The sequence below is a fragment of the Manis javanica genome, chromosome 15 (assembly GCF_040802235.1).
Source record: "Manis javanica isolate MJ-LG chromosome 15, MJ_LKY, whole genome shotgun sequence".
Lineage (NCBI taxonomy): Eukaryota > Metazoa > Chordata > Mammalia > Pholidota > Manidae > Manis > Manis javanica.
In genome coordinates, this window is record NC_133170.1 from 31,072,750 (window position 1) to 31,096,335 (window position 23,586).

General features: G+C 38.6%; 1 protein-coding gene across 16 annotated transcripts in view; it reads left to right on the top strand.

Moving 5' to 3' along the window:
* The window catches only part of ERC1 (ELKS/RAB6-interacting/CAST family member 1), a 724,558-nt gene that overhangs the window by 321,898 nt on the left and 379,074 nt on the right, over window positions 1-23,586 (top strand). For all 16 annotated transcript variants that reach the window (XM_073222497.1, XM_073222500.1, XM_073222503.1 and 13 more), the window contains one exon: window positions 9,474-9,609. In XM_073222497.1, the coding sequence (XP_073078598.1) occupies window positions 9,474-9,609 (136 nt within the window). The remainder of the gene's footprint in view (window positions 1-9,473; window positions 9,610-23,586) is intronic.

Here is a 23,586-nt window from a genome sequence, read left to right on the forward strand (position 1 = left end):
TTCAGTAAGATAAGAAAAAAAGTGAAGATTGAAAAAATCACTACGTATTATATATAACCATCTACATAGAAAACCCAAAAGAATTCACAGAAAAATTACTGGGATTAGCAGGGGTGTTTACCAAGTTTGCCAGATATAAAAACCCATAGACAGAAATCAAATACGTTTCTACGTGCCAGCAAAAAAATGTTAGAGAAGTTAATTAATAGGATATATCATTGAAATAAGTTATTCCAGAAAAGTTCATCAGAGCATGGAACTACTAGGTGAAAAGTGTTGAAATGCAAACTTTGCTGAAGAGACCATTGTCACTACCTTAGTCCACTGATGAATGTCAGTATCACTAAGGGTGGGAAAATCAGATTTTCTCTGCTTTCTGATGTGAGACAGTCTGAAGTCTACAACACCATTATTTAGTATTCTGACCTAAGAGTTGAAACTGAACTGTTCGAATATTTAGAACCAACGTTCAGTATCCAAAAAAGAGAAAGCAGGAGGTAAACAAGTTAAACATGAAGAAGTATATAGACAATTCAGAATGTGAGTCATTTTGAAGAGCTCATTTTCTAACAAGTCAGTGGTATTAAAAAAAGGGGACAGTGGAGGAGGTGAGGGACTTTTCTCTAGATTGATGGAGACTTGAAGGATTTAACAAACTCACAAAGCTGTGGACCTTTTTTGGGTTCTGATTTAAAAAAAAAACAACTATAAAAAAGTTTTTTGAGATGAGTGAGGATATTTAAATATGGGCTGCATATTAGATAAGGAATCTTTTTTCTTTTTTTTTATTACTAATGTATCATTGATATACACTCTTATGAAGGTTTCACAAGAAAAACAGTGTGGTTATTACATTCATCCTTATTATCAAGTCCCTCCCTATACCCCATTGCAGTCACTATCCATCAGTGTAGTAAGATGCCACAGAGTCCCTATTTGTCTTCTGTGAGCTACACTGTCTTCCCAACGACCCCCCCCACACACCATGTGCACTAATCATGATACCCCACAATCCCCGTCTCCCTCCCACCCCACATGCCCTTCACCACTCCTCCCCTTTGGTAACGACTAGTCCCTTCCTGGAGTCTGTGAGTCTGCTGCTATTTTGTTCCTTCAGTTTTGCTTCGTTGTTATACTCCACAAATGAGGGAAATCATTTGGTATTTGTCCTTCTCTGCCTGATTTATTTCACTGAGCATAATATATCCTCTAGCTCCATCCATGTTGTTGTAAATGGTAGGATTTGTTTCTTTCTTATGGCTGACTAGTATTCCATTGTGTATATGTACCACATCTTCTTTATCCATTCATCTACTGATGGACACTTAGGTTGCTTCCATTGCTTGGCTATTGTAAATAGTGCTGCGATAAACATAGGGGTGAGGAATTTTTATTAATATTGTTAATATTGACATTGTTGAAAAAGTACTTTTTTGACTATTTTATATAAGGGACTATGTATAATGACATAATGTCTGAAATTTAAAATGATAAAATATAAGGTACCTGGGAATAAAATAAATACAAGGCTTTTATCAAAGAACTTATAACACTTTGTTATAAAGCCTTTTAAGGAGAACTAAGTAACTGGAGAGATATAATGTGTTAATGCAGTGAAAATTCAAGACCATGAAGGGGTCAGTTCTTCTGAAATTCATTTATAGATTCAGTGCAATTTCCATCAAAATCTCAAAAGGCTGCTGTTGAGTTTTGGTTGCTGGGGTTGGTTAGTTGGTTCAGTGGAATTGATAGGTGTTCTGAAATTTAAATGAGGAGTGTAAAGGGCCAAGAATATGCAGAACAGTCCTGAAGAAGAACAAGGTGGGAGGCTTGCCTTACTAGATACTGAGACTTCTTGTGAGGGTGTAGTAATTAAGGTGGTATCTATTTGACTCAAAAATATACCAAGATACCAGAGTAGAGAGCTACAAAAGAGTCACACATGTATGTAGAAACTATATGTGACACAGCAATGCATTTAAGGAGTGCTGGGACAGTTAGTTTTCAGTAGATGTAAAAAATGAAGTTTTATTCTTACCTCATATGATACCCCCAAAATGATACACCTTTACCTTGTACCATATATAACATCAGTTTCAGGTGGATTAATGACTGATGTGAAAGAGAAAGTTAAAAAAGATTTTTAGGTGAATATCTTTATGAACTTGGAATGGGGAAGATTTTGTGTAAAGTTGTAAACCATAATGGAGAAGATTGGTACATTTAAAACAGTTAAACTATTTTTGATACTATAAATAAAAATATACCATAAAACAATCAAAGAAATAATTCAGAGATTTGAAGATAAAATTCATGTAACATAAAACAAATAAAGGATTATTATCCAGAATATATAAAGAATGCTTACAAGTCATTAAGAAAAACAATCCTAATTGAAAAATTGACAATATACATAAGTAGTTATTTCACAGAAGTGGAAACAGAAATGGCAAAATACCATAAAAAAAGATGTTCAGACAGAGGAGCCAAGATGGTGGCGTGAGTAGGGCTGTGGAAATTTCCTCCCAAAACCATATATATTTTTGAAAATACAACAAATACAACTATCCCTAAAAGATAGAGCAGAGGATACAGTACAATGGCCAGGCTACACCTACATCTGCGAGAAATTGGCATCTCACAAAGGGGGTAAGATACAAGCTGCAGCCTGGGGGGACCCAAGTGCTCCCCCCACCCCAGCTCACCAGCAGGAGGAGAGGGGTTGGAGTGGGGAGGAAGTGGAAGCACAGGACTGCTAAATAACAAGCCCTAGTAATCCACACCGGGAGTGCAGACACACATTGCATGGTATGCTGGATATTAGGGAAATGGAAAAGTAAAATCTGTGAGTGGATCCCCACAGCAGGCTCCCCTGGGACAAAAGAAAAGCAAATGCTTTTTGAAAATCTTAAGGGACAGGGGCCTCACAGCTGGAAGGAATCGTCCTGGCACACTCAGCCCAGCAGGCTGGGAATTCTGAGGAGCTTTGGACTCCCCAGTCCTGTGGGAGGCAGCACAGCTCTGAAGCCCCTCACAGCAATAAACAGCCTGCCGTACATTCCCCCTCTGGTGTGGCCCCGCTACAGTGGCCGAGCAGCCTGAGAGAGGCTGCACCCACAGCAGCTGCCCAGAGTCTCCTCCCGGGGCACAACTGCTCAGGTCAGAATGGGGGCCACTGGCGGCATGCAGCTGCCTTGTGCAGGCAGAGGATGCTGGGGTAGGATGCAAAGGGGCACCGTTCTCACAGGAGAGAACACCCGGTGTGCCTGCCTCTCCCCGCAGGGCTCTGGGCTGCCCCGTGGGTGGCAGCTCAGAGGATTAATCTGGATGCTGCTCCGGGTGTGAGGATGACTGACACAGGCAGCAGAGAGGGGAAGGGTGACCAGCAAACAGGAAGGGACTTTCTTCTCCTAACAGACACACATGCCACCTGCCTACAGCTACCTCTATCACCATGGAAAGGCAGAAGAATTTAGTCCAGTCTAGAATTACCCAGACAACCCCCAAGAGAGGACCTGGGAAGAGAGATATAACTAATCTTCCTGAAAAAGAATTCAAAATGAAGGTCATAACCATGCTGATGGACCTGCAGAGAAATATGTAGGAGCTAAAGGATCAAGTTAGGAGGGAGAATACAGAAATAAAACAATCTCTGGAAGGACTTAAGAGCAGACAGGATGAGGTGCAAGAGACTGTTAATGGAACAGAAATCAGAGAACAGGAATACAGGGAAGCTGAGGCACAGAGAGATAAAAGGATCTCCAGGAATGAAAGCATATTAAGAGAATTGTGTGACCAATCCAAACGGGACAATATTCGCATTATAGGGGTACCAGAAGAAGAACAGAGAGAAAAAGGGACAGAAAGTGTATTTGAAGAAATAATTGCTGAAAACTTCCCAAAACTGGAGGAGGAAATAGTCTCTCAGACCATGGAAGCCTACAGACCTCCCAACATAAGGGGCCCAAGGAGGATAACACCAAGACACATAATAATTAAAATAGCAAAGAACAAATACAAGGACAGAGTATTAAAGGCATCCAGAGAGAGAAAAAAGATCACCTACAAAGGAAAACCCATCAGGCTATCATCAGACTTCTCAGCAGAAACCTTACAGGCCAGAAGAGAATGGCATGATATATTTAGTGCAATGAAACAGAAGGGCCTTGAACCAAGAATACTGTATCCAGCATGATTATCATTTAAATATGAAGGAGGAATTAAACAATTCCAAGACAAGCAAAAGTTGAGGGAATTTGCCTCCCACAAACCACCTCTACAGGGTATTTTAGAGGGACTGCTCTAGATGGAAGCATACCTAAGGATAAATAGATGTCACCAGAGAAAAAAAAAATCACACCAAAGAAAGCATACCAACCAAATCCTAACTGATGGCAAAAAAATAAAATCAGCTATTCACAAAAGCCGTCAAAGGAAACACAAAAGAGCACAGAATAAAACACCTCACATATGAAGAATGGAGGAGGAGGAATAAGAAGGGAGAGAAATAAAGAATCACCAGACAGAGTTTATAATAGCTCAACAAACAAGTTAAGTTAGATGGTTAGATAGTAAAAAAGCTACCCTTGAACCTTTGGTAATGACGAATCTAAAGCCTGCAATGGCAATAAGTACATAACTTTCAATAATCACCCTAAATGTAAATGGACTGAATGCACCAATCAAAAGACACAGAGTAATAGAATGGAAAAAAAAACAAGACCCATTTATATTCTGCTTACAAGAGACTCACCTCAAATTCAACGACATACACAGACTAAAAGTGAAGGGATGGAAAAAGATATTTCATGCAAACATAGGGGGAAAACAGCAAGGATGCAAAATTAAGACACAAAAATCTGTTGCTTTCCTATATACTTGCAATGAACTAGTAGAAAGAGAAATCAGGAAACTTGTATCAGACAAAATAGACTTGAAAACAAAGAAAGTAACATCATAAGGACGTTACGTAATGATAAAGGGGTCAGTCCAACAAGAGGTTATAACTGTTTTAAATATATATGCACCCAATACAGGAGCACCAACATATGTGAAAGAAGTACTAACAGAATTAAAGGAGGAAATAGAATGCAATGCATTCGTTCTAGTAGACTTCAACACACCACTCACTCCAAAGGACAGATCCACCAGATAGAAAATGAGTAAGGACACAGAGCTACTGAACAAAACACTAGAACAGATGGACCTAGCAGACATCTACAGAACTCTACACACAAAAGCAGCAGGATATACATTCTTCTCAAGTGCACATGGAACATTTTCCAGAATAGACCACATACTAAGCCACAAAAAGAGCCTCAGTAAATTCAAAAAGATTGAAATTCTACCAACCAACTTCTCAGATCACAGAGGTATAAAACTAGAAATAAATTGTACAAAGGAAACAAAAAGGCTCAGAAACACATGGAGGCTGAACAACATTCAAAAATCCATCAACATCATCCACCACATCAACAAAAAGAAGGACAAAAACCACATGATCATCTGCATAGACACTGAAAAAGCATTTCACAAAATTCAACATCCATTCATGATAAAAACTCTCAACAAAATGGGTATAGAGAGAAGTACCTCAATATAATAAAGGCCATATATGCTAAACCCACAGCTAACATACTGAACAGCGAGAAGCTGAACGCTTTTCCTCTTAAGATTGGGAACAAGACAGGGATGCCCCCTCTCCCCACTGTTACATAGTACTGGAGGTCCTAGCCACAGCAATGTGACAAAACAAAGAAATACAAGGTATCCAGATCGGTAAAGAAGTCAAACTGTCATTATTTGCAGATGACATGTTATTATATATAAAGAACCCTGAAGACTCCACTCCAAACTGCTAGAACAAATATCTGAATTCAGCAAAGTTGCAGGATGCAAAATTAACACACAGAAATCTGTTGCTTTCCTATATACTTGCAATGAACTAGTAGAAAGAGAAATCAGGAAAACAATTCCATTCACAATTGCATCAAAAAGAATAAAATGCCTGGAAAAAAACCCTAACCAAGGAAGTGAAAGACATGTACCCTGGAAACTATAAGACACACTTAAGAGAAATTAAAGAGGACATTAACAAATGGAAACTCATCCCATGCTCTTGGCTAGGAAGAATTAATATTGTCAAAATGGCCATCCTGCCTAAAACAATCTACAGATTCAATGCAGTCTCTATCAAAATACCAACAGCATTCTCCAATGAACTGGAGCAAATTGTTTTAAAATTCATATGGAACCACAAAAGACCTTGAATAGCCAAAGCAATCCTGAGAAGGAAGATTAAAGCAGGGGGAATTATACTCCCCAACTTCAAGCTTTACTGCAAAGCTACAGTGATTAAGACAATTTGGTACTGGCACAAGAACAGACCATAGACCAGTGGAACAGAATAGAGAGTTCAGATATTAACCCAAACATATGTGGTTAAATACTATATGATAAAGGAGCCATGGACATGCAATGGGGAAATGAGAGCCGCTTCAACGGCTGGTGTTGGCAAAACTGGACAATTAGATGTAAGAGAATGAAATGGATCATTGTCTAACTCCATACACAAAAGTAAACTCAAAATGGATCAAAGACCTGAATGTAAGTCATGAAACCATAAAACTCTCAGAATAAAACATAGGCAAAAATCACTTGGACATAAACATGAGTGACTTCTTCATGAACATATCTCCCCAGGCAAGGAAAACAAAAGCCAACATGAACAAGTGGGACTATATCAAGCTGAAAAGTTTCCGGACAGCAAAGGACACCACCAATAGAACAAAAAGGCATCCCACAGTATGGGAGAATATACTCATAAATGACAAATCCAACAAAGGGTTGACATCCAAAATATGTAAAGAGCTCATGCACCTCAACAAACCAAGTATAAATAATGCAATTAAAAAATGATCAGAGGAGCCAAACACACTTCTCCAAAGAAGAAATTCAGATGGCCAAAAGGCACGTGAAAAGATGCTCCATGTCGCTAGTCATCAGAGAAATGCAAATTAAAACCACAATGAGATATCACCTCACACCAGTAAGGATCACCACCATCCAAAAGACAAACAAATGTGGGCAAGGTTGTGGAGAAAGGGGAAACCTCCTACACTGCTGGTGGGAATGTAAATTATCTCAACCATTGTGGAAAGCAGTATGGAGGTACCTCAAAAGCTCAAAATAGAAATACCATTTGACCCAGGAATTCCTCTTCTAGGAATTTACCGTAAGAATACAGCAACCCAGTTTGAAAAAGACAGATGCACCCCTATGTTTATTGTAGCACTATTTACAATAGCCAAGAAATGGAAGCAACCTTAGTGTCCATCATTAGATGAATAGATAAAGATGTGGTACATATACACAATGGAATATTATTCAGCCATAAGAAGAAAACAAATCCTACCATTTGCAACAACATGGATGGAGCTAGAGGATATTATGCTCAGTGAAACAAGCCAGGTGGAGAAAGACATGCACCAAATGATTTCACTCATCTGTGGAGTATAAGAGCAAAGAAAAACTGAAGGAACAGAACAGCAGCAGAATCACAGAACCCAAGAATGGACTACAAGTTACCAAAGGAAAAGGGGGGAGGATTTGTGGGAAGGGAGGGATAAGGGTGGGAAAAAAGAAAGGGGGCATTACGATTAGCATGTATAGTGTGGTGGGGGCACGGGGAGAGCTGTACAACACAGAGAAGACAAGTAGTGATTTTACAGCATCTTACTATGCTGATGGACAGTGACTGTGAAGGGGTATGTTGGGGGGACTTGGTGAAGGGGGGAGCCTAGTAAACATAATGTCCTTCATGTAATTATAGATTAATGATACCAAAACAAACAAACAAACAAAAAACCGAAGGAGCAATACAGCAGCCGACTCACAGAACCCAAGAATGGACTAACAGTTACCAAAGGGAAAGGGACTGAAGGGACTGGGGAGGATGGGTGGGAAGGGAGGGATAAAGGGGTGTTTGGAAAGAAAGCAGGTATTATGATTAGCATGTATAATGTGTAGGGGGTTACACGGAGGGCTGTACAACACAGAGAAGACAAGTAGTGATTCTACACCATCTTACTCTGCTGACGGACAGTGACTGTAATGGGGTATGGTGGTGGACTTGGTGATGGGGGATTCTAGTAAACATAATGTTCTTCATGTAATTGTAGATTAATGATACCAAAAGAAGGAAAAAAAAGGTGTTCAGCCTCTGTAGTCAGGAACATGCATTTTAAAGTTACAAGTAGATATTATTTATATTGGTAAAATTCAAAGTCTAGTATTACTATTAGTGCATGTGTAGAAGTGTAACAGGCACTTATAGACTACCTATGAAAGTATAAATTAATACAACTTTCTGGAAAATAATTAGTAAATTTGAATGCGTACCTACTACATGGCCTAGGAATTCAGCAACTCTCTCAAAGCCTGTTCCTTGGAGAAACTCTCTCATAGGTTTATTAGAATGTGCTAGCAGCATTGTTTGAAATAGCGAGAATAATAAAACCCAGTTGTCCATCACCTTTGGAATGGGTAAAACAATGACCTGCAGTGACAATGGAGGTTATTAAAAAAAAGCACATTACACTTATTGATTAGTATGAGTCTCAAAATATATTGTAAAAAGCAGTTTATTAAAAAACTATATATGCATTTCCAAAACATACAAACATCCATATTTGTAGAAAAACCATAATAAAATCACAAGGGGATTTTAAGGACAAGATTTAGGATATAGGTTATTCTTGCCTCCGTGTGGAAGCAGTGAGTTAGGATAGGAACTTAAGAAGTAGATACAATGTTCAGTTGCTGTAGGGTCCCCAGGTCTATATATCATTATCTTCATATATGTAAACCTATACAGCCTTTTGAAAGCTTGATAGGAGACTGTATTTTCAACATAAATCTGTGACTTGGTCTCTTTTTTTTTAATTGAAGTACAGTTGATATACAATATTTTGGTTTTCAGTGTACAATATAGTGATTCTGTAATTATGTACATTTACAAAATGCTCCCCCAATAACTCTCGAACATCTGTCAGCACATGAAGTTATTCCTCTGAAATGACGTATTTTATAATTGAAGTTTGTCCTTTTTCCCCTTCACCTAATTCACCCACCCCACCCACTTCACCCCTTTCCACCCCACCATGACAACCCCCAGTTTGTTCTCTGTATTTATGGGTCTGACTTGGTTTCTTTTTTCCGTCATTTTTAACTATCCCACGTCTTTCTTTTGCTTAGTGATTTCATTGTGCTTCATAATGTACATGATGAAGTACATGTTTCTGTAACATCGTTGACAGTTTCCTACCATCGGTAGGAAAGATTTGGACTGTTGGGCAGGAATTCTTTGTTGGTTTTTAGCTGTTGCTGGGTGTCAGTGGTGTAAGTCTAAAATAGGCATATTCTTTTCTATGTGTATATGTGAAAAGCTTGATTTTTCTCCCTCTTACCAATAGGCAAGTGAAAGACCAGAGTAAGAAGGTAGCCACTCTGAAGCACAAGGAGCAGGTGGAAAAGAAGAAGAGTGCCCAGATGCTGGAGGAGGCTCGGCGAAGAGAAGACAATCTTAATGACAGCTCCCAGCAGCTGCAGGTTAGAGCACAGGAGGTCTGCAAGGATCTGTGGAGAGGTTTCATCCCTCAGTGCATGCCGTTCTCCCATCATCTTTACCCTCCTCTTTTTTCTCTGTCTAACCTGCTTGCTGCCTTATTCTCAGATCAACTGTTTAGGGATAAAGGCCTTAAATAGAAAAGGCAAGTTTGTTCCACAGCTTTGGGAGGACACCTCAGCTTAGGAGAGAAAGTTCTTGTTTCAGGCTGATCATACCTGCTTGGTAAGTTCAAAGTCAGTTTAATGAGCGGTTCCGTTGATCTTCCAGATGGACAGTATAACGATTTGCCATTTCCTTCATTAAGCCACATTGCTAATCTTGCTTGCTATCTGTTTAACTCCTTTTTTTCCATTTTCCCCCCAGTACTTGAAACTAGGCCCAGGTAATTCATTGTTTCTAACCTTCACAGTAATCCAGTAGGCAGATGGTTTTGTGCACATTTTACAGATGATGAAATAGACTCGGAGAACTGACTTCCTTACCTGAGTATATACAACTTTCTCAGTGCTCAGCCGGGATTTGAGACTTCCTGGTTCTCTCATCTATGAGAGTGATGGTGTATGGTTTAGAGAAGAGTGGAAACCCCTGTAACTCCGGCCAGCTAAGACTTCTAAGCAATGACCAGACTGTCTCTCTCGTTACAAATTCTAATGGACTGTGAGTGTTTATGCTATGTAGTCATGAAATCTTTACTGGAAAGATTCGGAAGAGCTAGTTTTAGGCTTTACAACAAATTCATTTCAGAAATGAAAATCTGACTTTTAATTCCTTTTTTCATAAATTTTACTAATTATAAAATATATGCTCCTTATGGAAACACTATAAATTTCCTCAAATGTACCAACTTTTGAAAAAAGTACCAATTTTCCCTTACTCTTAACAACTGTTGATACTATCAATTTTCTCTTCCTCCTTTTTTTCTTTTAGTGCCCATCGGATGGGCACAAAAGAATTAACTTTTGATTTAATTTATATTTCTGTGACTACCAGTCAGGCTGAGTATTTTTCATGTCTTAAATTTTATTTCTCTGTTAATGTAATTAAAATCTTTCTTTTCTATTGCAGCTTTTTCTCCATGGATTTTTCACTTAGTTTATCTCAGTTTTGAGATCATACAGGTTTTTTTAAGTTGCTCAGGGCATTCGTTTTTTACTTTTACTTTTTAATTTAAATTACTTTAGGGTATTTTTTTATGGTGAGAGTATTACTTTTTCTTCATTGCTAACAATTTCATTTGACCCTTTATAGGAAATTATTCATTGCTCACAAGTTTGAATTAACATCTTCATATTTTATGGAATTGTTTAATAATTAGGCTTTCAATTCAACCTTCCTTCTTGGGCTAGGATCACATTGTTGTTAATTATAGGAAATACTATTTTTTTCATAAGACAAGTCCTTCTTTATGTTAATCCCTTCACTATTTCATTTGTCTAGTTTCCCTCTCCCATTTAATGTTTTCTACTGCCAGTCGGTCTTTAAAGCCAAAAGATGCCCTTTTAGTTTGTCATTTCTTATAACACCAAAAGTGCTGTCATGTGTAATTTATTACTTTCTCTTTATATAATCTGAGATAAGTAAATCAGAGTGTTTATTTACATATTACATATAGAGAAAACTCATTTAGAGTGGATGAGTGGCTTTTCTAAGGTATGTCAATAGGTGATAGATGTAAAAGTTCTGAAAAATGATAGCTGATGGCTATTTGCAAGATATGCGTGGATGCAGTTTACTCAAATACAGCAATTGAATAATGGATTGCAGATAGGATACTTTGGATCTAATCTCAACTCTTTGGCTCGCTAGCTGTGCTACTTATTCTTAACTGTCTTACTGCAAATGATAGCCCAGTGGTAGGTAGTAAGCATTGCCAGCACCCAGACTGTGATCTCTGTGACCCCCTATAAGAAGCTCGGAATTCATGGAGAAATGCTAATACAATTCATGGGAGAGTAGAATGATCAGAAAGCAATTAATTAAGGATTTATATTTAAAAAGTTCTTACTACCTGAGTTTTTTCTTTATTTTAAAGTTTCCAAATATATTTTTGGGTCCGTCTATTGATGTTTTCATAAAATAGAAGTAAAGGGAAGGACTTATTTTAATATTTCCACTATAGGTGTAATAATAATGCTAGGATTAAGATATATTCTTTATCATGTTAAAACTACATTATACTTAATATTTTGAACTTGATGTGTCATGAATATTTAATCTTTATCAGATACCACCTTGGCTTCCAAAGATTAATTTTACTACTCATGATAAACACCTAATGTGTTTTCTTTAGTTTGCAAAAAATTGAAAATTGCTTTAAAAAAAGAGATTCATTTTCACCTTTTGTTTTTCATTAGCTTCCAGTTATGGTGTAAGGACATCGGTGGCTTCACTCTGGTAGAAGTTAACAGTTTGCACAAAGCAGTAATACTACTTTTTAATTTATCTCTCCTTATTCTTAAAAATAAAATACATTTAAAAAGTACATGAAACATACATGTTACATGTACAGTGTAGATAATATGTACAAAGTGATTGTCTCAAGGAAGTAGACTATTATGGGCATCCCAGAAACCACATGTGTATTCTTTTCCAATCATGTTTTCCTCCCTTCCTCCAGAGGAAATTATGATGTGGCTTTTATTATTATTGACTTTTCTGTATGACCTGTGTATATATTAAATAAGAAGTTTGGGTTAGTTTTGCGTGGTTTTATTTTATATAAATGGAATCATCATATTCTTTTGTAGCTTCTTTTGTTCAACATCATGTGTGAGATTTATTCATTATAGTTTGTGTGTAGCATTTGCACATTCATGGTCCTTGCTGTACTGTGTCTTTGCTTTTAATTCAAAATTCCATGTTTTATCTTGAAAATGTTCTGAAAAAGGTAACTTCATTTCTTTCCAGTTTTCTGTTTTTGAATACTTCAGGTGTAACTACAATTATTCCTTCTTGGCAGCAAGTTTGGAATTAAGTTGTTACTCTGCTCTTTCTTCTTGGCTCAACACATTAACAGTGTTCTGAAGAGATTAAACACATTCCTTACATATGAAATGAAAATGATACCTGAAAGTGGAGGAAATCTATGGATCCCACAGACTCAAAATGCTGCCATTTACCATGACCTTAGTTCAGAATGCCCTTTCTTAAGACATCATATTGCCACTTGATTATATTCTATTTATACCTTTCTGTTCTGGATAGTTATTACTATGACTTGTATTAACTAGTCTGAAACTTTTTGGTTTTAAGAAGGTCCTTTATACTGTTATTATTAAAGTCCAAACAATCATTTTTTTAAATGTGGTTTATGTACCATACATATGCATTTACTTATTGATCCAGTTATCCAGTGTCTCGATGTAACTGAAGATACATCCAACAATATAAAAATACATATACAAGAAGGTTATTTTCAGTTTGGTTGGTAATTGCAAAATATTAGAGACAATCTAATTCCTATCAACCTATTTAATAGGAGAATGCTTGAATGCACTGTGGTAATCCACACATTGGAGACTGGAAGCTTTAAAAAAGAACGAGGAAGATCTCTAATGAATGAATGTGGAGTGATTTCCAGGACTTCCTGTCCAGTGGGGGGAAAATGCACAGAAGACTACCTGTATGCTATTCTTGGCATAAGAAAACACTTGGTGTATTTTGCAAAAGGAAACAGGAAGGATAAACTAGAAACTGAAGAGACCAGTTCCACTGGGAGTTATTGGGAGAAAAGTGGAAAGAAGGGAGAAATGGGATCTGGATGCTAAGTTTGATGAGAAAGTAACACTTCTCTTAGCCTATCTCTGTATAGCTCTGACTTAGAATCATGGTAATATTTTATATATCCTTCACATACTCTAAAAATTAAATGAACAAAATCAATCAGGGTGAAACCTTCTAAGTAGAAGATCGACTGGATACAGTTTGTATTTTGGGAATACTGTTTTGGGCAGTATTTGGAGAATGCATTAGAATAGGATGAGGGTGGTTATGAAGAAAGCATTTGTCAGTAAGTACGTATCGCACACGTACTCTTGCTGCACAGTATTCTCTGCTGGAAATGGTAATGACGTGTCCTTTCTCTCAGATCCTTATTCTTAGCTCACATCATAGAGGAGTTGAGAGTAATGAAGGTGAGAGTTCATGATAGAGACTAATCTTGCAAGCCCAGAAGAGAAAAAGAAGAGAGGGCATATTTGAGATCTATTTTTAGGTAGAAGAGTCAGAGATTTCTCATGGATTGGTATGATGTCACCACGGGAGAGGGAAGGAATCGGGGATGACTTTTAGGTTCTTGGCCAGAATAACTGGATGTATGTTAATACTAAGGAATAGGGTGGGAGAACTCTGAGGGTGATGACAGATTTGTCAGGGAATGACCAAGTCCATTTTCAGCATATGAAGGTCTTTGTGAGATAGCCTAGTTGGAAGTGTGGGGCAAACAGTTGGATGTGCAAATCTGAGAGTTACAGAACTCTGGTGTAGTTTAATTAATTTTCAAAACTTGTGTTTAAAAATCATAATGAAATCCTTAAAAATCAGTGATACCATCTAGAGATAAAATAGTAATAGATGCACACAGAGTTAGAACTGAGCCCTTAGGATTGTCAACATTTAGAGATGGGGTAGAGTAGCAGAAGGTGGTGCTTGAAAGGAAACTAGATTGAAAAGGCCAGTTGAAGTGGGACAGAAGGAAAGTGACATCACAGAAGGGAAGAGAGAAGATGTCTGCACAGAGGGCATAAGCACATCATGGAATGCTGCCAGAGGCAGAGGAGAGGAGGACCACATTGTTGAGTGGTCTGGTCCCGTGTATCCAAAATGGTCAAAAGTAAGCACATGATGACTTCCCTGCCGCCAGCATAGATGGATGCCTTCCATTATATAAGCCTTATTGACCTTGGACATAGTAGATAGCCTTGTATGCATTCAGATACTTGGCCTTGGCCAATTTTTCTGCCACAGGCTCACCAAAATTCACTGCCCTGCACAAGATATTTGTGCTTTCTTGATTGTATAATGGTTAAAATGTTGCTAGCATGGTCCACACATACTTACATACAGACTAGTTTACAATTCCAGTTGATATTTGCAAATATGAGTAATAAAATCAATGAGGCACTCACAGATAATGAGCCTTTCCTATTACATTCTTCTACATGGTGCCTGTTTTTGTTGATACTCTGCATTTAATTTTGCCAACTTTTGTTTCCCTTATGCAATAATTGAGCTCTGTATAAAATTCAGTTCTGAGTTGTTTCATTAACATTTTCTATGAGCCATATTTCATTTTAATTGGCTAAATCAGATTTCAGAATCTATAGTGGTCTTTAGTAAACATTTATGACTGCTTATTAATAATTAGTGCCTATTAATTTATGAGTGCCTTTTAAGGAGCTGTCACTGTGCTATGAGAATTTAGACATAAATAAATGGGTTTTTTGCCCTCTGTGAACATTAGATATGCTTATAAATTTTTTTGTGCTGGATATGTCAAAAGGTGTGTTATAGTGCAATTCATAAGTATTTACTTGACAAAGAACTGAAATTAGGTAAATACCGGTAAAGAGCCTACCAAATAAATGTTATGTGGAGGCACAAATGAGCTGATTTGACTGATAGTGATTTTGGAATTAAGAAAGCTGTCTATTGAAAACCTATCCATCTTTTAAGGTTCAGATCAAATGCTTCTTCCCTGGTGAAGCCTGCTTAAATCCAAACAGTTGGAATTAATTATGCCCTCTGTTGTAATTCCATTAGGGTTTGTTTCTGCGTTGATTTCAAGCATTCATTTGTTAGGATATCTCATTTTGTAATGGTTTGTGTGTTATTTCCTGCATGTACTTGAGTTTGGGAACCATGTCTTGGTACTTTGCATATAATTGGTTCTCTGTAAAAATATTTACTGATTTCAGTTGCATTGATAGAAGTCAAGAACTCTCACAAGCATCTTTGCCTGGCCTGTGGGACTCTTGCATCAACCAAACCCTTTATGTATTTCTAATCTCTTACCTCATTTTTAGCTGAGATACTTGTTAACATAGCTATGCTGTTTGAGACAAGTTAATACTGTTGGTGTTCTTTAAATATATTGTGTTGATTTCCTAATTTATGCTCTTCTACTTATGCAAAATCCTTTCCCTGTGTACTTACAGTTTTACCACCTAAACATTCTGGCTTAAAATTAACCCTGGTTGATGAACTCTGCCCTGTATTTGCTATTATCTTATCCATTACTCCTCAGCCTGTTTGTTCAATTATACTTTATTGCTTTATACTTTTGTGGGGAAAATGAAAGTTCCTATAGCCAGGATCCTCACCTGAACCTAAACTACTTAATGATGTAACTGGCCTCCTGCTAGGCTAATGCTTCCACACTTGTAGGCAATGAGCTGTTATTGACTGAGTTGTCGAAAGAGCTCTGCCTACTTCTCTGGGAAGGCAGAGACAAGGATTATAGAACTGCAGACTGTTGAATGCTGAGGTAATTCTAGTGCTGGACCTATAGCCAGGAGAACAAGCAGGGTAATAAACCCTTTCATCCCTAGAGTGTTCCATTGTCATTCCTTGGTCTCACTGAATCTGTAGTGAACTTGCTGGTGGCTGAAACCCATCCGCAAGACAACTTTCCAATACATTGTTTTGTAATCGCTTCTGTGCAATTTAATCATTTTTCTTTTCGCTTCCCAACTGGTTTATATATGCCTTAGCTAAGCGCTATTGAAAAAATTTCTTCTTAGTCTTTATTAAGCAGTGTTTTACATAGGTAGCTATTGATTAATTACAGCTAAAATTATTATACATACTAAAAATAAAATTTAAAAATGTAGTTACAATTAAAAAATACTTTGTTGCTATTACATTTAGCATCCTAATATTTTCTAATATTTCATAAGTTATCCTTTAAGGGCCTTGCATATTATAACACAGGAAATGCCTTCCCTTTGTTGAGAATATTTACCAGAGCAGTAACAGTCTTGACAAAACCACAAGTTTAGTCACATTTTAACAACACAAAATAGATGGAACTCGGAGTGGGGCTTATAGCAATATGTGGTGGTTTGGTGCTTTGTTTTTATTTATAACAAGTATCTGAACTGGGGAGATGGTAGTGTCAGAGAGATTAATGGAACTGATGAAAGAACACTGGCTCATGTGAGTCAGCTTGTCTGAGATCAATGAATATTAAGAATACAGTTCAAAGAAAGTGAAACTGTAGAAATAGAGATAGAGGAAAGCAGCTTTACATATGTTTAGGCGTGTTCTCTTAGATGCCAAATCAGTGAAATGTTTATGTTTTTCTTTACAATTTGATTTGCTTTCTACCTGTGGATAAAATGAGTTTCTGTGGCCAGGATTCTCACCTGGCCCTCGTTGATTAGCTCCCTGCACACCTGTGGGCAATACATGGCTGTTGACTCTATAAAAAGAGCTCTGCCCAGTGCTCTGGACATGTCAGGGTGGCAGGGCTGCAAGGCTGCAGGAGAGCAGAGCAGAGGCTGGACTGGTGGCAGCACCGAGGACAGAGGCCCAGAGGATGGCTGTGCAGGACGACTGTGCAGACAGGTCCAGAGGATGGCTGTGTGAGATGGCTGTGCGGGACAGCTATGCAGGACAGCTGTGCAGGCAGAGAGGCCCAGAGGACGGCTGTGTGGGATGGCTGTGCAAAGAAGCCCAGAGGACAGCATTGCGGACAGAGAGGCCCAGTGGCAGACACTGGCTTGCTGCATACAGACTCGCTCTGAGTGAATGGGAGTCTAGTGACTAACCTGCCACCTAGAAATAAAGTTAGGTATAACCCTTTCACCCCAAAGAGCATTCTGCTGTCAATTTTCTTTGATCACATTGAATCCATAGTGAACTTGCCCAGGGCTGAAACCCACTGGCAAGACAATTGGTGTAGTCGGCAGGGTTCATTGTTGACCAAGGAAAAAGACAGGCTGCCCTTATGGGAGGGGTGCTTCAGTGGGCTGCCCCTGTGAATGGGGAGACAGTGGATCATCCCCCAATAGGTATGTGATCTGAGGTGGCTTGCCTCCAAGAGGACTGGGCCCCACCCCAAGCCTGGAGGCAAGTGGAGGTGACACCTGAGGCTGTAGAGGTGGCTCTTGGTATAGTAAGCAGATCCTTTGAGAAGCAGAGAGCCCAGGAGGCAGCAGGGACTGTGGGTTGGCTGCTTCTCACAGTCAAAAAGGTCTACAGAGGAAACCAAAGAAATGGCGGCACAAGAATGTGAGCTGCAAACCTCTGTGGATTCCCTGAGGAAGGAGATGGCATTGATACAAGAGGAGGCAGCATGAGAGCACCGGCAGCAAGGTGCTATTGGAGGCAAGATGGCAGCACTGCCAGGTGTTCTGAAGGAGGAAGAGGCCATAAAGGAAAAAGAGGAACTCCTGAGGGAAGCACAGGCAGAAGTGGCACCAGAACATCAGCTGCAAAGCATTGAGCTGAAGGTAAGAGAGCTTCTGAAGACTGAGCTGGCATTGTTGTGCGGCACTGTAGCAGAGGAGGAACTTGGGGGAGTGGGGAGAAAGGTGCCATCAGTCCCAGAAATGGAGGAGCTGGGGAAGGATGAAGGGGTGGCTGGAGGCACTGGCTCCTCCTGTATTGAAAGCCTGCCCAGTGGTTGTAAAGAAAATAAAGACCCAGCCGCTGAGAGTTCCTCAAGGAGAGGATCAACCCCCTCCCCAGGTCATAGAGCACTCTATGGTACACCCCTATATTCAGGCTGATCTGGTGGCTGTGGGACTTGGGGGTGGATGGAATTGTTCTTTTGGGATCAGAGATGGGAAAGCTGTCTTCCCTGACAGTGCAGCCCGCCTTGAGGCAGCAATTACAAAATGTGAGGTGACACAGTAGCTGAAGCAATAAGAACCCGGAAAGAAATAGGACCTGTTACTCACAGGAGGAATTTGAGGGGCGTCATGAGGGTTATGAGGACCCAGATGTGAGTCTATTTGATATGGGCAGTAGTAGATGAAAGGAAATTAGATGGGAAGCCAAGTAAGATCTTACTGGAGCTATGGCAACAACTGAAACCAGAGCAGCAGTTCAAGCCATTAAGACCAAAGAGGCAGAGGTCAGAGACAGAGCCACGAGTCCGGCCTCTGTGTCTGCAAGACTTTTTGCTGGAGAGACTGGAGAACAATGTTTGAGCTTTCTTGCACAAGGACCATTGCAGAGGACTAAGGACACATAGATTGAGAGGTGATAATCCTGGAGGGGTGGATTGTGGATAAAATGAGAGAGCTCCTGTAGCCAGGTTTCTCACCTAGCCCTGGTCTATTAGTTCCCTGTACACCTTGTGGGCAATACATGACTGTTAACTCTATAAAAAGAGCTCCACCCAGTGCTCTGGGTGTGACACAGTGGCAGGGCTACAAGGCTGCAGGAGAGCAGAGCAGAGGCTGGAGTGGTGGCAGCACTGAGGACACAGGCCCAGAGGACGGTTGTGCAGGATGACTGTGCAGAGAGGCCCAGAGGACGGCTGTGTGGGACAACTGTGCAGAGAGGCCCAGAGGACGGCTGTGAGGGACGGCTGTGCAGGCAGAGAGGCCCAGAGGATGGCTGTGCTTGACGGCTGTGTGGACAGAGGGGCCTCGAGGCAGAGACCGGCTTGCTGCACACAGTGCAGGGGATTCTAGTGACTGAGCTGCCACCTGGAAATAAAGTTAGATATAACCCTTTCACCCCAAAGAGCATTCTGCTGTCAGTTTTCTTTGGTCACATTGAATCCATAGCGAACTTGCCCAGGGCTAAAACCCATTGGCAAGACACTACCAAAAACAAATACATCTTTTATTTTGATAAGATTTTTTCTTTTGTTTCTGAAATGAAGACTGTCATTGGTTTTCATCTTAAACATGGGGGTATTTATTTAAGAAAACCTTTTAAAAAATTAAGATTGCCTGACATTTTTTTCTGTAAGTAGTGTGTTATGTGTCACATGCTACAAACCTCTAATATATTAATGTTCTTGTTTTTGTAAAAGTAAATTTTGGTTTCTTCTTAAGAGATCTTCTTGACTTATTTAAAGATTTATATATAAATTTTATGTAGTTTCTTTATGTTCTCAACAAAGATTAAGTCAAATGTACAAACATATCAGCATCTACTTTTACAGGTTTGTGGATAATTGCTGAAATTAACATGGAAATTCTGTTTTCTTGCAGGTGAAGTACATATATGTTTTCATTTTAATGAGCCACATCTGCTTTTGTTTTAACTTTTGAACAACTGAGGTTATAATTCTACTCTACCTGGGGAAGATATTTGAGGGATTTTAAAGGATGGGGGAAGAAAATACATTTAAACTTCAGCACCAAAGCATTTCCTTGAAAAGTATTTGGAGTGTAACCAAATTCTGTCTCTGTTAGGCTGTTTTTTTCTTAAAATTGACTTCATGTGGCTTCAGTTTTTTTTTTCCCATTCAGCATCTGAACAGTTGGTAATTGAATTCTGACGTGTTGAATGGTTTTAATGAAATCTGCATTTGTGTATATGCTTGGGGGTTGAGAAACAGGGAGGAAGAGCAGCAGTAGGGGTTGATGGTAGTAAAGAATTACTGTCTCTTTTCATTAAGGATAATGGATGGCAGTTAACATTAATACCTTTCAGAACATGTTAAAGTCTCTCTTGCAAGTGGTGTTTACTCCAAAAGAAGCAGCTCTTACTATTAACCCAAATAAATGACCTCCAGAACCAAGGTGGAGTCAGAGCTGGGAAGGGATGAGAGAATGTGGGAGGCTCTGTGATGCCGGATAATCTGCATAACTTTCCTTCTACTGCTGAGAAAGGGAAACAATAAGATGTCATTACCAAGTGATTTCTTTACATGTTACTGTCTTTATTGAGCTTTCTTTTAATTTTGAGAGATGTTTGAAGAGAACAAAAATTAATTTTTATTTGATTATTATTATTTTTTTCTTAATGAGTTGAAAGAAAGGTAGCAGAGACTAGAGTTTTGCGGCTGCAGCGGTATGTGGCTTGATGGTGACAGAGCTGATGTCAAGAAGCAAGGTTCAGAGGAGTTTATTAGGGGAGGATGAGTACAGGACTTACTGAGGGCCCTGTTGTCTGGTTAATTTGTCTGAGTGAAGTTAGAGCTGTTACAGCTTTTGCCCTACTCTGACATGAATTTAGGAGTCTTCTTATTTAGTGATATGAGGAATTCTTTTGTAGCTTCTTGTTTCTTCTCTTTCTCCCTCTTCAATTCCCCCCAAAACTAGTCAGAAAACCCTGCTTTGACCCCGGTACTTTGTGATTGAAGCAGCCTCAGTTGACTTCATATAATAAGTATAATTGGCAAAATAAGTAGGCTTAAGTACCTAATCCAGTGTAGAAAATGGTCTGTAATGGTTTTGATGAGTGCAAACTAATCTACAGCAGTTGATGTAAAATTCTAGATACTGCTTTAGTTTTAAATAATATGAACTATTTGAAATGGTAAAGCATGCTCCTTTACTGTCTTCAGATAGTTACTGTGTGAATTGTCTGTGGCACACAGTACATGTCTAAATTTGGGGATGCTTGAATTGGTTAAACAAGGTATAATATTCAAGTTAGAGCAGTTGAGTCTCTTTTGCTACTTAGTCTTTTTTCCCCAGACTGCCAGTTTAAATACTTCTCTTTCAAATAATGAAGCTAGAAAATTGATTAACTCCAAACAGTACAAATAATTCTTCTCTTCTATAATTTTTAGACTTGTTTTTGGCTCCATTTTGTGACCTTTCTCTTGTTTACCGTAAGAGTAGAAACAATTATAAGGAAACTTAGCAAGAGAACAGGAGTTAAATGATTAGGATGTTTACCTTTTGGGGGCCAAGGAGACCCTGAATATTTCATTCTCTTATTTAAAAACAAAAATGGTTTGATCCTCAAAAGAAAGGAACTTCACTAAAAATGTAAGGACTAAAACTTACTACTAAACCTCTATGGTATGGTTTTCTAAACATTGGCTGGTAATTTTTCTTAGCTGAGCCTTGATTGGCTTATCATTGAGTGTTCTTAGTGCTGAGCTCTAAGTGAATTAAGTTGGACTCTAACTTTTACTATCATCACAAGAAAATATCTCATAATTCAGCCCAATTGCAGGTTTTTTCCTAATTCCTGACAGTTCATATTTTTATGTTCTCATATCCAATGATATGCTGATCCATATATCAGTTTTGTGAAGTCTCCTGAATATCTGCTTTTTATATTTCAGGTACATTTTAGAGTCCATGTATGTGATGTATTTGTGCTCCATTTTAATGTAACTTATACCAAAAGTTGTGTACTTGTAGTAAAGGCCTTGTTATTTTAGCAGGTATTTTTCTCTTAGAAGCACTGTGGTGGTAGTCACTGTTTTCATTCTTCATTGCTTCAGTTATAATCCAGTTTTCCTCTACTAGAGCCACACCTTTGGGTACTAGAAATAACTGTATTCCAAGATGGCTCCCCCAAGTCATCTTTACTCCTAGCGTTCATGCCCTTGTATAGTCCTTTCCCACGTTGCTTTAGGATTAGTCTGTGTGAACAATAGAAAATGTTAGAAGTGATGGTATGTGACTTCTGAAGCTGGATCATAAAAGACGTTGACGCTTCTGCCTTACCCTCTTGGATCACTTTGAGGAAAGCCAGGCGCCATGTCATAATGACACTCGAGAGCCTTGCAGAGAGGAACAGAGGCCTCTTGCCAATAGCAATCACCAACTTGCCAACCATGTAAGTGGAAGCAGAGGACTGAATCCTGGCTGACTGAATCTTGACTATAACCCCATGAGAGACCCTGGAGGCAGAACTGTTTGGCTATGTTGCTTTTGAGTTCCTGACCCACAGAAACTCTGTGAGATAAAAAATGTTCACTGTTTTAAGCTGCTAAGTTTTGAGGTAATTTGTTTATATAACAATAAACACAGGCACTTTATATCATAGGTATTAGAGTGATCTGCCGTACACTTGAATTTTTTTTCCTTTAAATCCAGTTAGGTTTTCTCTGTCTGAAGAAGAGTAAGTACTTTTTAAATCTGTTTCATTAATGTTAAAACCCCAGTAATTTTCAGTGCTTAAGACTGGTAGAGCTTCTGGCATTGTTTGCCAAAGGGTTGCTCAGCTATGCAACTCGTATTTTTGTGCTAATAGGCTGTGAGCTAAGGAAAGAATTATGTATTTATTTAAAGCATGATGTACTGATAGCCCTTTAAAGATAAATTTTATACGTAAAAACTATTATAACTGTTGCAGTGTTCAGTAGAAATACAATGTGAGCGCTTTGAATTTTCTAATTTTCTAATAGTTTCATTAAAAAACTAAAACAGATTACATTAATTTTGATAATGTATTTTATTTAATTCCATATATTAAAAATGTTACCATTATAAAATATATTCAATGTGATGATCAATTTAATATTTACTTGTTTTTGGTACTAAGTCTTTGAAATTTTGTGTGTATTTGCACATATCTGAATTTGGGCTAACCACATCTTAAGTGCTCAGTAGCCAGTGACTGCCATATTGGACAGTGCAAATAATGTATTTAGCTGACGTTGAGATTTTATTCCAAACTAGCAGCAAATGAGTTTCTCAGAAAAAAACAGGAATGATTTTCTCAAACTTAAATGTGGCATGTTATACCTTATCTTTAATCTCTATCTACACTTGGTTCCCATAAGTCATCTTTCTACTTTCTCAGTGCCTCAGATCCTTCAAAACTGTGGAATATCTTAGGGATAGAAGGGATTAGGGATATGAAAAGTTCTATGTAGATTTTTCCAGGATTACAGACTCAGAATGGCATGAGTACTTCGTGATTTATCATGAATACTGACAAATGTGGAAAAAGAAAGTGTATTTAAGAATATGAAACATATTCAGGGCCTCAGCCTGTGCCTGGTGTAATCACTCACTGTTTAAGCCACCAAGAAGCACTTTCTAAGGGTTTCATCACATCCCTTTACTTCCTCAAGCCTGGGCCTG